At 39.5% G+C, this 15799-nt stretch overlaps 1 protein-coding gene across 14 annotated transcripts in view; it reads left to right on the top strand.

Annotated features, from left to right (window-relative positions):
* The first annotated feature begins 407 nt into the window (after window positions 1-407).
* The window catches only part of TAF2 (TATA-box binding protein associated factor 2), an 81973-nt gene continuing 66581 nt past the window's right edge, over window positions 408-15799 (top strand). For all 14 annotated transcript variants that reach the window (XR_003903068.1, XR_003903069.1, XR_003903064.1 and 11 more), the window contains exons 1-3: window positions 408-769; window positions 1427-1481; window positions 10518-10678. Coding sequence is in view for 9 of the 14 variants with exons in the window: in XM_029923221.1 (XP_029779081.1) it covers window positions 687-769; window positions 1427-1481; window positions 10518-10678 (299 nt within the window). In the remaining 5 variants the exon portion in view is untranslated. The remainder of the gene's footprint in view (window positions 770-1426; window positions 1482-10517; window positions 10679-15799) is intronic.

The raw sequence follows: 15799 nt of genomic DNA, 5'->3' as shown, positions 1-15799 counted from the left end.
TGTCTTTTCAATAAATGTTTTGTATCGGTGTGAATTATTATTATTGTTATGTTTTTTAAGAACTGAGGCTGCAGTACCTAGTGACTCTGGAGTTTGAGTTAGACTATCTGGCGTCTAATTACATGTTCCCTGGGGCCCAGTAAGGTCACGGTGTCGGTTAACACAGCAAACCAGCAGGAACCCCCTTACTCCTGGTTTCATGCATCCCTAGTTCCTAACACCTCCACCAACCCCCTGTCCCGTTCATCGCAAACCACTATACGTTTGTGTCCTATTTCCTAAATTTTAACAATTGGTAAAGCAAAAGCAAAACCCTCAACGTTATCGCGCAAGCTCCGCCCGCTAACCCAAAACTTCCGGCTTCCGCCCGCGCCGCCCTCCCACTTCCGCTCACGTCAGAGGTTAGAGGTGAGAGGCAAGATGTCGGCCGACAGTGGCTCTCCGCGGTTGGTGAGAAGAGCATCTTCGTGACAAGGTCGGCGGAGGCGGCTGAAAGGAGCCGAGTCGGTGGAGCGAGTTCGAGGCAGCGGCGGATTGGCCGGGGCCGGGTGTGGGCGCCGGGGGGGCCCTGGTCGCCGGGCATGACTGTCGCGAGCGTGGGGGAGCGACGAGTGGGAGGCGCCGGAGGCCGGTGATCCCCCGCAGCCCCCGGGAAACCGGGACGCCGAGCTCGGTGGGAGCGCTTCATGCCGCCAACTGGTTTTGAGCCCGCCAGAATGAACAGGAAGAAAGGAGACAAGGGCTTTGAAAGCCCAAGGCCGTATAAATTATAAGTATTTTTTCATTTTCCTTTCCTCTTCTAGTTTTGGTTTTTATTCATCATACTTTGTGATTGCTGGAAGCTTCCTTTGGGAGCCTGGAAAATCTAGTAGGAAACTAGAACCCACGCACTGTGACGGAAATGGTGTATGTTGGACATCGCAGATGGTTTTGAATGACAGTGTTGTTCAGTAGATTTAATGTCCCTTTCAGGTTAATAGGTTTTTTCTTTTTTAAAAATATACTTTTAGATATTTATTATTTTGAGAGAGAGAGAGAACACGAGCGGGGGTTGGGGCAGAGAGAGAGAGGGAGAGAGAATCCCAAGCAGGCCCGTCGCTGTCAGCGCAGAGCCCCACGCTGGGCCTGTCTTCCTAACCGTGAGATCGTGACCTGAACTGAAGTCAGAATTCTGACGCTTAGCAGACTGAACCACCCAGGAGCGCCCCCGACTGTGTTTTTTCTTAACGTTGCTAGCTGTCTTTCTTTCCCCAGAGAAATCTTTTTCCATTGATTCTGCTCAGTTTAAAACATGCAATTACCTTAATGTGCAGCATTTTAAAGTGAAAGATTAACTCTTGTGAGCTGCTTATTCCTTGTTTATAGTTGAATAGAATTACACTTTCTTTTAATAATAGAAGTACCTTTTTTTTTTTTTTTAATATACAACCCATCAGGTCGTCTGCATCAACAACATAAACTTCCAGAGGAAATCGGTTGTGGTGAGTGTATTCTCAACAATTCTAGGCAGTCGCAGGTCACCTTTACGATATTTAGAAACTTTTACTTCCAGATAACTGTTTCAAGAAAGGTAAGATTCGGGATCAGATATGTATGACTCCAAGGTGCATCGCCTTACCACTCTACGGGCTGCCTCCTCAATTCTCCCTTCTTGCTTTCTTTCTACTCTTCCCTCCCTCCCCTCCCACCCCAGGGTTACATTTTATTCCATTTAATCAGTTGTGGGATGTGAAAGTCTGTATTACCGAGCATTTTAGAATCGTGGAAGAAACAAGAATAAGCCCATAGTGAAATTTCTTAATGTGAAAAAAAATTAAGGTTAGCGCTCTCATCGACTTGACTTGGCGGCTAAGAGGCCAGTTTTGTTTTATGATTCTTGGCTGACCTGGTTTAGGTGGATTGCTTTGTAAAGTTTTAGATCAGGTGTTTGAAATCTTACTTCTGCCCCTTCCCTTTGGCATGTATACATTGTATATATTGTATACATTGTATACATTGCATATATACCCTTGGTATATAGAAGTCTTTGCCTACCTAAGTCCTTAATTTGGGGGTAACTTATATTAAAGAGACAAAATTTTAGCTGTTTGCAGGTGTCTGAGGAAATGAAATTCCTTCAGAAACTGTTACCCATGTATTCATATGTTTATTTAAGACAAACTGTATAGGCAAAAAAAAAAAATGGAACCTCTTCATAGGAATTACAGAATCCTTAAAGGTTCATAAGTCCCATGTCCTCATTTAAGAAATTTCTCAACCAGTATTTCTTACATACAATTACCAATGACCCTTGCACAATGTAGGGGTTGGCGTCCCAATCCCCAGCACATTCAAAAATATGGGTATAACTGAACTACTAATAGCCTACTGTTGACCAGAAGTGTTACCAATAACATGAAGTGGATAAACACATCTTTGGTATGCTTATTAAATGCTGTATTTTTATAATAAGATTGAGAAAGAATGGTTATTAAGGAAATCATAAGGAAGATATTTACAGAACTACACTATATTTAACAGGACAAAATCCACATATAAGTGGTCTTGTGTAGTTTAAACCTGTGTTTACCTTGTACTTCACAGAACGATACTTTAGGTGTGTTGTGTCGTATGGATTGTGTAGGGAAGATAGAATTAGTGAGTTTAAGCCTTGAAGGAAGATAACAATAGTGAAAGTAAAGAAATAAAGTGGTACAGTTCACTGAATTACAGTGAACATTTATTGAGTATATATTATGTATGCCCTCAATATGTATGACCTCACTTAATCTTCACAATAACCCCTTGAAATAGATATTAATTTAATCTTTATTTTTATAATTAAAGCAGCTGAAAGACTGCAGACTAAATAACTTCCTTCAGGCTGTAAAGTTAGCAAGTGATTGAGCCTTTTTTAAAATGTATATTTATTTTTGAGACACACACACAGTGTGAGCAGGGGAGGGGCAGAGAGAGAGGAAGACACGGAATTGGAAGCAGGCTCCAGGCTCTGAGCTGTCAGCACAGAGCCCGACGCGGGGCTGGAACCCATGAGACATGAGATCATGACTTGAGCTGAAGTCGGAAGCCCAACTGACTGAGCCCCCCCCCCCCGGGGCCCCTGATTGAGCCATTTTTTAAAAATGTGTTTTTTAGTATTAGTTTTGAGAGAGAGAGAGAGAGAGAGAGAGAGAGAGAGAGAGAGAGAGTGTGTGTGTGTGTGTGTGTGTGTGTGTGTGTGTGGCGGAGGGTCAAAGAGAGAGGGACACACAGAGTCCAAAGCAGGCTCCAGGCTCCCCGCTGTCGGTGCAGTGAGTTCAGGGCTCGAACTCATGAGCTGCGAGATCATGACCTAAGCCGGCATCTGATGCTTAAGTGACTGAGTCACCCAGGCACCCCCATTTTTAAATTATAGATGATCTGAGAGTCACCTGTAGTTCCTTTCTGTCTGTTGTTTCTCTGCTCCTACCAAATTGAGAGATGAAAAGGAATTGCAGATGACTTTTACTGAGGATGTTAGGAAGGAGTTGTGAATGATTTTTGGATTTCCCACTAGAAAAATTGGTTGGATGGTGTATGGTTTAGGGCCCCACAAGGAAATAAGTGGCATATTTATGTAGGTTAATTGAGGGAAAGTAGTAAAAAGACTGTTTAGAAGAAATAGGGTTAAGAGAAACCAAGAGATGATGGGACACACTAGGTGAACAACAAGGAATAGGTACTACTTCTAACTCTGAAAGAACAAAGGAAGGGAGAAGTTACTAGAACTTATATTAGCTGGCAGAGTCATCCTACGGCTGTGGCCTCTGGTAGAAGAATGAAGCTACTGCCTCCCTTAGCTGGATCTGGATAGTGAGGAACCTGTGGGGATAAATGTAATGGGCTCACTTTCCTTCCCCTCTCCAATTTGCTCCTTGTGCTTCCCGTTTGACTACCCCAACCAGAAGCTGTAGAGTTGGTGCCCAGGTAATACAACTCCTGGGGTGTGGAATGGATTAGGAGGGGGAAAAGGAGAATATCTAGAATACTCTACCCATTTTGTCTCCAAACCATCCTTCCTTGTTTTTTGTTGACATGAAAAGTTAGTGTTCCCAACACAGGGGACTTGACAAAGTCTTACCCACTATCTCAGAGGTTGGCAATGGCCGACTACTTATTTTTGTAGCACGTTTTATTTGAGCACAGCCACACCCATTTATTTATATATTGTCTAGAGTGCTTTGGAGTTACACTCACAAAGCTGAGTATCTGTGGCAACTTTGAGTACTATGTGGCCCACAAAACCTACTTACTATCTGACCCTTTAAGGAAAAGTGTGCCAGTCCCTCACCTAATGAATTCACACGAGGATGTGGCAACTCAGCTCTACCACCAGGATCTTTCATACAAAATAGTGGAGAGAAAAGTGGGTAAGAGAATGTGAAACTTAATCGTGAGAGCCACTGTTTTCTTCAGCAGGCGTCAAGGCCAAAATTGGTATACACAACTGTGTTATTTTTCCACCTATTCCATTTTTCCTTTTTCTTCTGCCAACATTTCTATTGGTCTGACCTAGACCTTCATTCCTGTAGGATCTGCATTTTTGTTTGTCCAGTCTTTAGTCATTCCAGTCAGTATAGTTACCCCCTGTTGCCTCTATAACGTGAGGAAGCTAAAGTGGTCAGGTGACAGTCTCAGCTTCCAGTTTAATGGAACCATGATTATGTGCCCTGGTGGATGCATTTTTCTGTTGGCCAAACATACTGAACAAACACAAGGGTACAAAGATAGCAAAAATTCCTTCTGTGTTTTTTTTTGATGTCATAGTGAGAACCATCGCTCCAACTTTTACCTTTTGGTTCGCAGATCCATTTTGGCTATGGAGAGATGGCTCTAGTCTGTGGAGAGATGTCCACTGGTTAAGACAGCGTCCCCTTGTCGTCTTTTAATTGGTGCAGTAACTAAGCCTTGAGCAGTTGATCATGCCATTGTTTCTGGATGATTGGGTACAAGATAAAACTAGTAAATTTTGTATGTTAGAACCCATCACAACACTTTCCTATATACTTAGTTGGAGGTATGTATGAGATAATACAATTATATATAAGATTTTCTGTAAGTATATTTGTGGTTAGAGAAGGAAAATGTAGAATATGTGTCTGTTTTTGTAAGGACATATCATGTTCTTGATGTGAGCTGTGTTATAAGTCATTCTCTTACGAAGTGATTGACTGGTCCTTCCAGTACCATATTGGATGCTTAGTATGATCCTCTACTATTGGTAGTGGGCGCTTGCAGTGGTGGGAGTCAGATCATCCTTAGTGTGGGGGGGGAAAGACCATGTTGTTGCGCTCATGCACAGCCTCCATTCTACCTCCATGACCTCTTGGTATATTGAGCAGGGTGACTAGGGAAGGAGTCTTTGACATCTGCTTCATCTTGCCAGTTGGTTTTTGAGGGTCCTTTCTGCTGTAGATGCCCTCTGATGGTCGTTTATATGATAATAGCATGGATATTTTCCCATTATACTTGTTCTGAGAAATCCATTAATACATGTCTTCTACCATCTTCTATTTTCAATCTTTTAAGTTTGTTCTTCCCAGGTTCCTAATGAACCTATTAGCAGTTGTTCAAGGATCAGTGTAGTTGTGTACTTCAGGTCATCTCTACTTCTGCAAAGAGTGTACAGCCAGGCATATTTCCCAATGTCTGTTTGCTGTAGGACTTTCTTCCACTGTCTTCCAGGACCAGTGGCATTCTGTTGGTTTTTTTTTTTTTAATTATTTATTTTGGAGAGACAGGAGACAGAGCATGAGTGGGGGAGGAGCAGAGAGAAAGGGAGACACAGAATCTAAAGCAGGATCCAGGCTCTGAGCTGCCAGCACAGAGCCTGAGGTGGGGCTCGAGCTCACGGACCACGAGATCATGACCTGAGCCGAAGTTGGATGCCTAACCGGCTGAGCCACCCAGGCACCCCAACTTCAGTGGCATTCTGATGGCAGCTTCCATCCACTTCCAGCTGGTCCTAGCATCCCGTGCACTTATTTATAATTCAGGCTTGTGTTCTGTTCTGTTAACTGCAAAGAGAACTCTCCTTCAGTCCAGGGATGTAAGTTGAGGGAGAGATAGAGAAGCAGTAGAGGAAGTCTTAATGGATTCTGAGCACCTGCTCATGCTGTTGCCTGTACTTTATGAACCTGCTTGGGCCTGGTTCAGATGTGTTGTCTGCTTAAAAGTGAAAAACTTCTGCACATGCCCAGTTTTGTTTTTCAGAGCTTTGTATTACAGTTCATCATGGTCGTTTCAGCTAACATAGTCTTTGGGAGTCCTATGGCCATGTGTTCGGTTTCTGCTCAAGGGTCTAGTAGCAAACCAGTAGTTGCTTTGCAAATGGAATGTAATTGGTGACCAAAGAGGTTGTGGTCTTTTCTCAAACATTAGAAATTTGTACTGTCATTCTATTAGAAAAAGCCAGAGTCTGTATAGCATCCTTGTCTGCAATGGGCATTTCAAATATCATAGGATCCACTGAGTCATAAAGCCCAAATAGCAGGGCAGCTGGAGCCACAGTTTGGATCTGCTGCAAAACGTTTTCTTGTTCTGGACCTCTCTCAAAGCTGACAGCATAATAGTTTGTCTAGTAGCCGCTATGCCCAAATGCATATATTGCCTCCAGAATTCAAAGAAACCCACCAAGTTTTGTGTCCCTTCCTCCTCCTCCCCACCTTGGTGAGCAGTACAGAATGAAGCAACTTATTTTTCATTTGGAAGGAATATTTTTATATGCCTCACAATACTGGAACCTTAGAAGCTTTGTTAATGTGACAGGACCCTGAACTTTAATGGGATTTAACTTTCATCCTCTGCCCTCCGTGTTTCTTATTAAAACATTTGGAGAACTTCCTCTTCCTTTCCCAACAGGTCCAGTTAGCATAATGTTGTCAATATAATATACTAGTATAATTTGTTATGGGCTATCTTGGAATCAAGGGACTTTTCGACTGTGTTTTGATTGAACAAGTGAGTTAGTGTAGTGTTTAGTTATTAGGTGACAGTGAAGCCATTCTGATGTTTTGAAGGCAACCTGTGTGAATTTTTTTTTTTTTGGAAAAAAAGGATTTGTTTCTTAATTAGCTACGATACTGGTTACCAAGAACTGTGCTGATTTGCTGCAGTAAACTACTACATCTATAACTGTGGTTTTGATTGACAGATTTGTGATAATTCACCATCATTCTTCAAAACTTTGACTTTTGCATTGGCCAAATAAGTGAGTTAAATGAAGATGTAGTAAGCATCTTTCAAATATTAGAGGGCACTAATCTCTGCAGTCCTCAAGGGATGTCTGGTTGCTTTGATTTACTGTCTTGGGGAAGGGAAATGGACATGCCAGTGTATCCACTTAGCCCTTTCACAGTAGGCCTCACTACACTACTGAGAGAGCAAGTGTGGGGATTTACCGATGACTAAAATATATACTGTATTTTCTAGGAATGGAGAGGTAAGCATGAGTCCTACTCTGAAATAGACTTGGGCTGTTATCCCCTTTAGTACTTGACCTACAAAGACTTCCAGTATGACTACTAGACTGTGGTGAGGTTTTGGGACTCTAGGGGTTGTCACTTCAGAATCAATATAAGATAACCCCAGTACAAGGGCAAAATTTTGTTCATTTGAGTATGATGTAGATCTCAAGATTTTAAAGAATGATATGTGGGACTTGAACATGTTTATAGGCACAGGGAAAAATGTTATTATAGGATTGGGTAGTTAATAGAGTGGGATTTTTGAGAATACTGCAGAGTGGCGACCAGTGGAAGATGATTTTTGAACAGTAGGGAAAGCTAGCTACGTTAGCTGGAGGGCAAGAGAATTGAGAGTCGGCATAAGAGGGGTTGCAATTAAGGATCTGCAGTAAATAGAGAGGAAAGGAGCCATAAAAATGCAGAAAGGATTGTAGTAAGAAACTGGAGAAAGTCCAGGAGCAGGGGGACTTCATGTAGTTGAACAGGAAGACTGGGGGAGAAGTAATAAGAGGGGCAGAAGGATAAGCATTGTGGTCACTCAGGTTGAAAATGTCAGCATGGGAGTAATTCTGAGTAGTGATGATGTATCTTTTGGAGTGTGATCTTGATCGCTGTCCTGTAATAGAAGTGAAGATTGTATGAATTAAAGTCAAGGAAGTTTGAAGCGGGGTTACTGTATGGATCAGATATATCTACATTCAGATCACTTAGAGTTATGGCCGAGATGGGTTAGAAACGGAGCGTGTGAGCCTCCAGTGAACGTTGGGGAATTCAGGCAATAGTAGTGAAGAGAAACAGAGGGTGGTGGACCCGTATGGGACGATTATAAAGGAAAAGAAATAGAAAAGAATAATAAAAACCTTTTGTAGGCATTTATTGGATGCCTGCTGTGATTTTAAGTGCTTTCCATGTATTGCTCAGTTGTCAAACCACCAGAAGGTAGGTACTTGTTTTACAGATGAGGAACTAGATGCTGAGAGCTAGGTAAGTGACCCAAGGTCATACACTCAATTAGTGGTAGAGCTTGGATTTGAATGCAGACACTTTGCCTCCAGAACATATACTTTTTTGTTTGTTTAGTTTAGTTTAGTTTAGAGATAGAATGAGTGAGGGAGAGGGGCAGAGGAATAGAGAATGAATCCCAACACAGGGCTCAATCTCACGACCTGAGAGTCCGACTTACCCGACTGAGCCACCCAGGCACCCTGTAAGCCATACATTTAATAATGACATTATACTGCCCTTACTTTTATAGCATATGCTATATAAAATTCTGTGAATGGCCTAGGGTAGCATATGAAACTAAAAGATTTCTGTTTCCCCTCTCTTAATTTATAGTGAATGAAAGAATAAGTAGCTTCTTGTAAAAAGGGTTTCAAGAGACATTTCATCTAAGGTTAGAAGGTAGAGAAGAAGGAGTTTTTGAAAAGGTTGAAGGGCACAGGAGAGGTTATTTAGAATAGGATAGGAAGGTGGTCAGCTGTGAAGTGGTTGGGAGGGAACAAGGAGCAGACAGAAGAGAGTAAGTGAGAGGTTAGATGACCGAGAGAGCTGGCAGTAATGCCAGTGGCCAAGGGTGACAGAGAGTGGAGGCTCGTGGAAGTTAATGGGTCTGAATGTTGCTGGCAGATACAGGTTAGGACTCTAGGTGGTGTCAGAGACCTGATGATACAGGGAGACTGCGCTTTCCCTGTCTTTGTGAAATATACTCCATTCACTGTTTTATTATTGGTAACTTTAGTGGAGAAACCAAGTCCTGTTCTTCTGTCCCACCCATGTAAGCTAATCATTGACTTAAAGCACTTTCCATAATCTTTTCTATTATAGTACGCTTTTGCCACTGTTTTGATTCTGTTTGCTTGCTTTCAGCTGATCCAAGCTTGTTTGTGTAGATTGGTCATTAGATTGCTGATAGGCCAACTAAAAGTATTTTGGTCTTTTCCCTGCCAGTTGCTAATAGTTTACACCTTTAAACACAGAGCTTTCATTAACAGTATTTTGGCCTCTGCTCTTTCTGTTCTCATTTGCTACCACGTGGATCTGTGTTAGTCTAATTTATGGATGTATGGCTCTCTTCTTTCTTGGGAAGCAGAGGGGAAAAGGGCTGCAGAATCTCTATGCTTTTGGGAAGCTGAGCTGAATGTTTTATAAAAAGAATTCTTGCATATTATTTAAAGCCTGTACAAGAAACATGATATAGTAGGACTCCACTGGAATAATTTGGATGTAGGTTTGAATGTTAGTTCTCCACTTATTAGTTACATAATTTTCTTAACTTCGTTAACTTATCCGTAAAAGCATAAAGTAGTACTTTTTTCAGTTGTTAGTGGGATTATAGAGAACATGTAAAAGTATCTGGTGTAATGTCTGGTGTGCAGTAGTGCTTACGAAACAGTAGCCATTAGAATTGTGATACTTGAGCCCTCTGTGGTTGCTACCTCTGTTTCATCTTCACTATGCCTGTTGCATTTCATCTTCTAAATTTTGCTGCTCAGTTCGCAGCCCTTGAAATGCTACTATTTCATTCCCTCCCATATTTCATACTTGAGGACATCCGCTTTTTTACCCTTTATATTAAAACCACCGACATATATGCCATCTTCCGTTGACCATCTTTCCCATTTGATTCCCGTTTTGGAAGGCCATGTTCTTTTTACTCACCAACCTGGTTTTGATTCTCTTTCTGCTCTTTTTTTCCCTTCCCTATTTGAGTTCCAGTCTGTCTAGAAATCTTTGTATTTGAGAGGAGTGAGTCCTTATACTTTTTCTGGCCGATGGTCTAGTTTTCACTTATGGTGAATTTGAATCACCAAGAAGATGAAGTATATATATTTCATGCCTGTTCATTCATTAGGCCAACGATGCTTGAAATGAAGATACTCCAAGAGCCCTTATATGTTTGTAGCTATTTGGGAGTCAGTCTTGGAGTGTAGTGGAAATAGTAGTATGAGTAAATATAAGGAGTAGAAAGAAAAATATTCTAAAACCTCCCAATCATAATTATAATGAAGTTATTATCCTTTATCTTTGCAGGGATTTGTGGAACTGACTATATTTCCCACAGTTGCAAACTTGAATAGAATCAAGTTGAACAGCAAACAGTGTAGAATATACAGAGTAAGGATCAACGATTTAGAAGCTGCTTTTATTTATAATGACCCAACCTTGGAAGTCTGTCACAACGAATCAAAACAGTAAGTTTTATACCTTAAAAGTTGATATTTCTAACAGCTATACTTTCCCCATTTTATTGGATTTTTTTCAGAATACTTTAATTGGATTATTTGGTTCCAATTATCTGCATATTTGTTTCAAGAAATTTTACTAGCTCTGCCCAACATAGTCACTGTTTCCTTTCTTAAGATTACAGTTTTGAAGAAATACTTTTTGAGAATTTAAAAGAAATTTTTAAATCATTTTTCTACTTTTAATATTATTTAAAAATACTTCATTCACATTAAAATCAATGGGTTATATGGTTGCTATAATCCTTAGACCAGCAACTACTTTGAAATATTTTATAAAATATTTTGATTTCCTTTGAATGTCATATAAAAATATTGTGCCTTAATTACCTCTTTAAGTATTACATCTGCTGAGATTACTTGTGTTTTTTCATCAGTAAACATGCTGTTATGAACAGTTTTGTGTTCTACTTTTTTATTTAAATACTTTGTCTCCACTTTTCTATCATTTTTATAGTCAGATAATATTTCATTTACTCAGTATAGTTTGCACGATTGTTTTCCAGTTGTTTGGCATTTGTACATTTTCCAGCATTTGAGATCGTAAGTCATGTTGAGCGAATATTTTGGCATAGACAAGGTTTTTGCTTTGAATTATTCCCTTAGGCAAATAGGATTACTTACTCTCAAGGCTCTTAGTATTTTACTCACTGTGCCCAGTAACATTTGTATTAACTTAAGTACAGGGAACTATGTTTGAGGGCACTTGGTTTTTAAAAGTTTAGAAGGCATCAGATTGAATCATGATTCTGCGTTTTGGAGTAGGGTGCCAGAGCTTCATTATAAACTCCTTTTAGTCAAGGTATTATTTTAACTCACTGCTGCATTAAGGCACCATTCTCAAAGTGTGATTTCCAGACGAGCAGCATCAGTGTCACCTGGAAACTTGGGAGGAATGCAAATTCCCAGGCATTGCCTTAGATCTAATCAGATCTTTAGATATATTTTTGGTCCCAATTATCATTGGTTTAGAATCTTCCTCTCAGGTAAGAGAAAAGAAAATGCTGTTGGAAAAATTCAAGGAATCTCTAAATTACTCATGTAACTTCCCATTTTACAAAGGTGACTTGTTGAAATTACACTGCTTTTTCAGCCACATAGAACTCATTTAAAAACACTTACTACAAAATCATCCTCATCCTCTTTACCCCAGAAAAAGACAAATGACCTGCCCTTGGAGTAGTAAATATATTACCACTAATGAATGGAAAAGGCACTTGTAAAAGAGCAGGTAGGAAAGCCGTTATTTTGCTAGAGTCCAGAATAGCTCCGCAGTTGACACTACAACTCTGCATTTGATGGCAGGACAAGCAGGCTCTCCGTCTGCCGTCACAGAACAGCCTCTGCACGTCTGCTTTGCCTGCTGTTTCCGCTCCGGTCTCACAGTGTGTAATCTGTGCCAGGACAGTGACCGGAATGACGCTCTCCACCTCCGTGGAGGAAGCAAGCTTTTACTTTTTGCCTTGTTTTGAAGTGATCCTGTCCCCTAAAATTTTTTTCTAGTGATAGGGAAGATGCTTCATCACTTACAGTGTTAACGTGAAAGGTAAGAAGGTATAAAGGGGAGTATTTTCAAAGATTAGGTTAGAAAATTGGGACAGATATAATTTTTAATTTTTCTTTTCAGTTAGAAAGCTTTTTGCCATGGCCACTTAGTAAATATTTGCTCACTACTGCTGCTTTTCTTTCGAGTTCTAGAATTTTGATTTCTTTTTAGGAGAGATGACATTAGTTATTTTTTGCTGGTGTTTATTATCTGACTAGTGTAAAAGAGGATTTGAAGTTAGGTTTTAGAATTTTAGTAGACAACAGTTTTAAAAAGTAGCTAATGGAATTAGTATGAAGAGTGGAAAAGTGTAGGATAGTGGATACACACTATTAAGTTATTCCATAATTTTTACAGGAAAACTAAAGATTTAGTTTTGATGTTTCTGGTTGCCATACCAAAGAGGAAGTACTCATTTATACGATTGATAAGACACAGATAGAAGATACCAATTATTCAGACGAAATACTGCTTTTCCTAGCAGTTAAACATGAAAAATCTCTCATCTCGATGACATTATTTTTAGAGAACTTTGAGAAAGAAAGCTACTTCAGGTCTTTAGCGAGTCCCTGGATACTTCTGTTGCCTTTCTTGTTTCTAAATTTACAGCTGAAACAAATTAAGTATAGCAGTTTTGAAATTGAAAGCTAAACCTAAATTCTCTGATAAAATTTGATCTTAATACATACAAGAATGTCCTGACATTTAAAGAAGTAATATACTACTTAATCACATTTTCTTATTTGTCTTAAAGTTAAGATGCCAGGCCCTCCTGTTTTTAACGGAAAGATTGTGCTTACCTTGGTTGAGATTCAGCATCTTTGAACTGCAGAGGGAATGTAAGGAAGGGAAACATTTGGATTACTGACTGAAAGACATTTCTACCTATTTTACCTGACCAGACATCAGTGGCGTTGTCAAGTTACCTGTGCTGGTAACTGAAAATCCTGTTTCTTATGTAACAGCCATTTAGGCACTTGCTCATGCATTCTCCCTCTCTATTTTGGCTTGTTATAATTTCAGCAGTTTCTCTAAATACATTTTGTGTTTGAATCTTATGTATTGTAGATAAATTATAGTTTGTCCTATAGGAGCTTTTTGGTTCACTTTGTTTTGTTTTCTTTTGCTACATTTTTCTCTTCTTAGAGTAAAATAGAGACTTTGTCAGAGATACTGTTTCTATGGATGGATAGTCTACAGTGCTGACATCTCTTTCCTTTGTTTCTTTTCCTTCCCTAGATAGACTTTGCCACTTTGAGAAGATCTTTTTCATTTTGCTTGAAAAGCCTCAGTGTTCCCAAGTTCCAAGAATCAGATTAATTCCTGTCTTCAGTATTCATTTCCACTAAGGAGTGGCAGTAGAAATCACCAATATTGAGATATAAATGAAGTAGCTATTGAGTGATTAGAATGATTTTTATTTTTTATTTAAAAAAATTTTTTTTAACATTTATTTATTTTTGAGAGACAGAGAGAGGCAGGGCATGAATCGGGGAGGGGAGAGAGAGAGAGGGAGACACAGAATCTGAAGCAGGCTTCAAGTTCTAAGCTGTCAGCACAGAGCCTGACGTGCGGCTTGAACCCATGGACTGTGAGATCATGACATGAGCCCAAGTCAGACACTCAACCGACTGAGCCACTTAGGCACCCCCTAGAATGATTTTTAGAGTAATTTGAGTTGATTTTTTTAAATTGCTATTTTTAAAAAACATTTTGTAAGTCCTATATTTTAAAACAGACTTACACTACATAGAGGTTTTAAGTGTTATTTTGCTAATATTATGGAGTCGAAGTAGTGGATACCTTTACTAATATGGTTTAGTAATTATATTTTAACTCAGCCACAGTGCCTCACTACTAATTGTTTTTAGTTGTGTTGCTCAGGGTTAATTTGTTGTAGTTGGAGGAACATTAAGGTTAATTTAGTCAAAACTTCAGCAGGAATTTTTTCCTATACTGTTTCAACTTTTTCTTGAATGCTTCTAGCTCTGAAGAGCTCACTATATTTTAAAGCACCCTCCTTCATTATTTCTGAAAGCTAGAAAGGTCTATTACATCAAACTACAGTTTGTTTTGTTATAATATTCACAAACGTATCCAATTAAATATTGTTTTCCCCTAAGTTTTCTCTTTTCCAGAATTGCAATGCTTTCAACCCTCCCTCATCTAGAACTCTTTCCGAGTTTGTTCCCATTCTCACCCTTTGAATGTTCTCTGGTTTGGCGTTTTTTTTTTTGTTTTTGTTTTATGTGGTAACTCTGGAACTAGATATAGTTCTTTCTATTTGGATTAATTGTTATATGCATAACAGTAGAGCCCTTTTGTCCTAATCTGCATTCATTGTTTCTATAACTTGAAATACAGTACCCTTTCACAGATGGCTGCTTTGAGTCACATTCAAGGTTGAGCTTGAGTGAAATCCCCTAGACTTTTTCATAGAAAAACGTGTGAAGGTAGAGTTTTCTCTAAGAACCCTTATTTCATAGTATCATATCAAATGTTGTTTTAATTATTTTTAAAGAGTCATCTTTATTAATTTTGGCACTGGTTTCTCTTTTAGAAAATGGGTTTTCCTGCTGGCTGGCTTTTATTTTTCTGTGTGCAAACTCTCAGAACCAAAGAGAAGAGAAACCAAGTATTGACATGGATCTAGAGTAACTAGAACTTTCAAACACTTCTAATAGAAATGTAAATTGAGTTTGAATATATGCATGCTCTGATTCCTGTAGGTCTCACTCCTAGTATATGCTCAATAGAAATCCGCTCCTGTGTTCACCAAAAACTAAGTACAGAATTGTTCACAGGTCATTTGTAATAGTCAAAACTGGAAAATATCTGAAGACTTATCAGTGGTAGAAGATAGATTGTGGTATGTTCTCTCACCACTGGACTCTAAATGGTGGCAAGATCAGCAGCTACGGACACCAGTATTTCTGGATCTCACAGACTAGACATTGAATAAAAGAAGTCAGACACAAGAGAATATATTAAGTTGTTAATCTGTCACATTAGGTGTCAGAATAAAGGGTAACCCTTGGTGGGAAGTGGGGTTGGTTAATGATTACAAGAGCATCGGGGAGGCTGGTAGAGTTCTGTTCATGCTCTGCGTGCTGGCTCCTCTTGTTCTGTGAGCTGAATCGTTAGTGTATATATACTCTTCTGATGTGTATTATGCTTCTGTGAATATTTTTAAAATAGAAAAGATTTACAAATAATTGAATCTTAAGTTTTGCAAAATCTTCTCCTGTAGCTTTTCTCTTTTATTATTTATTTATTTATTTATTTATGTTTATTCTTTTTTTTTTTCCCCACCTTCCTTCCCCCTCCACTCACCCTTTAACCCTCGGTTCATTATCAGTATTCAAGTCTCTCAGGTTTTGCCTCCCCATCTCCCAACTCTATTTCCCTCTTCCCCTCCCCCTGTCCTCCATTAGGTTTCTCCTGTTCTCCTGTTAGACCTATGAGTGCAAACATATGGTATCTGTCCTTCTCTGCCTGACTTACTTCGCTTAGCATGACACCCT

This window comes from Suricata suricatta, chromosome 15, assembly GCF_006229205.1.
Source record: "Suricata suricatta isolate VVHF042 chromosome 15, meerkat_22Aug2017_6uvM2_HiC, whole genome shotgun sequence".
Classification (NCBI taxonomy): domain Eukaryota; kingdom Metazoa; phylum Chordata; class Mammalia; order Carnivora; family Herpestidae; genus Suricata; species Suricata suricatta.
Note: the sequence above shows the minus strand (reverse complement) of the source record. Positions and strands in the feature narration are given on the sequence as shown.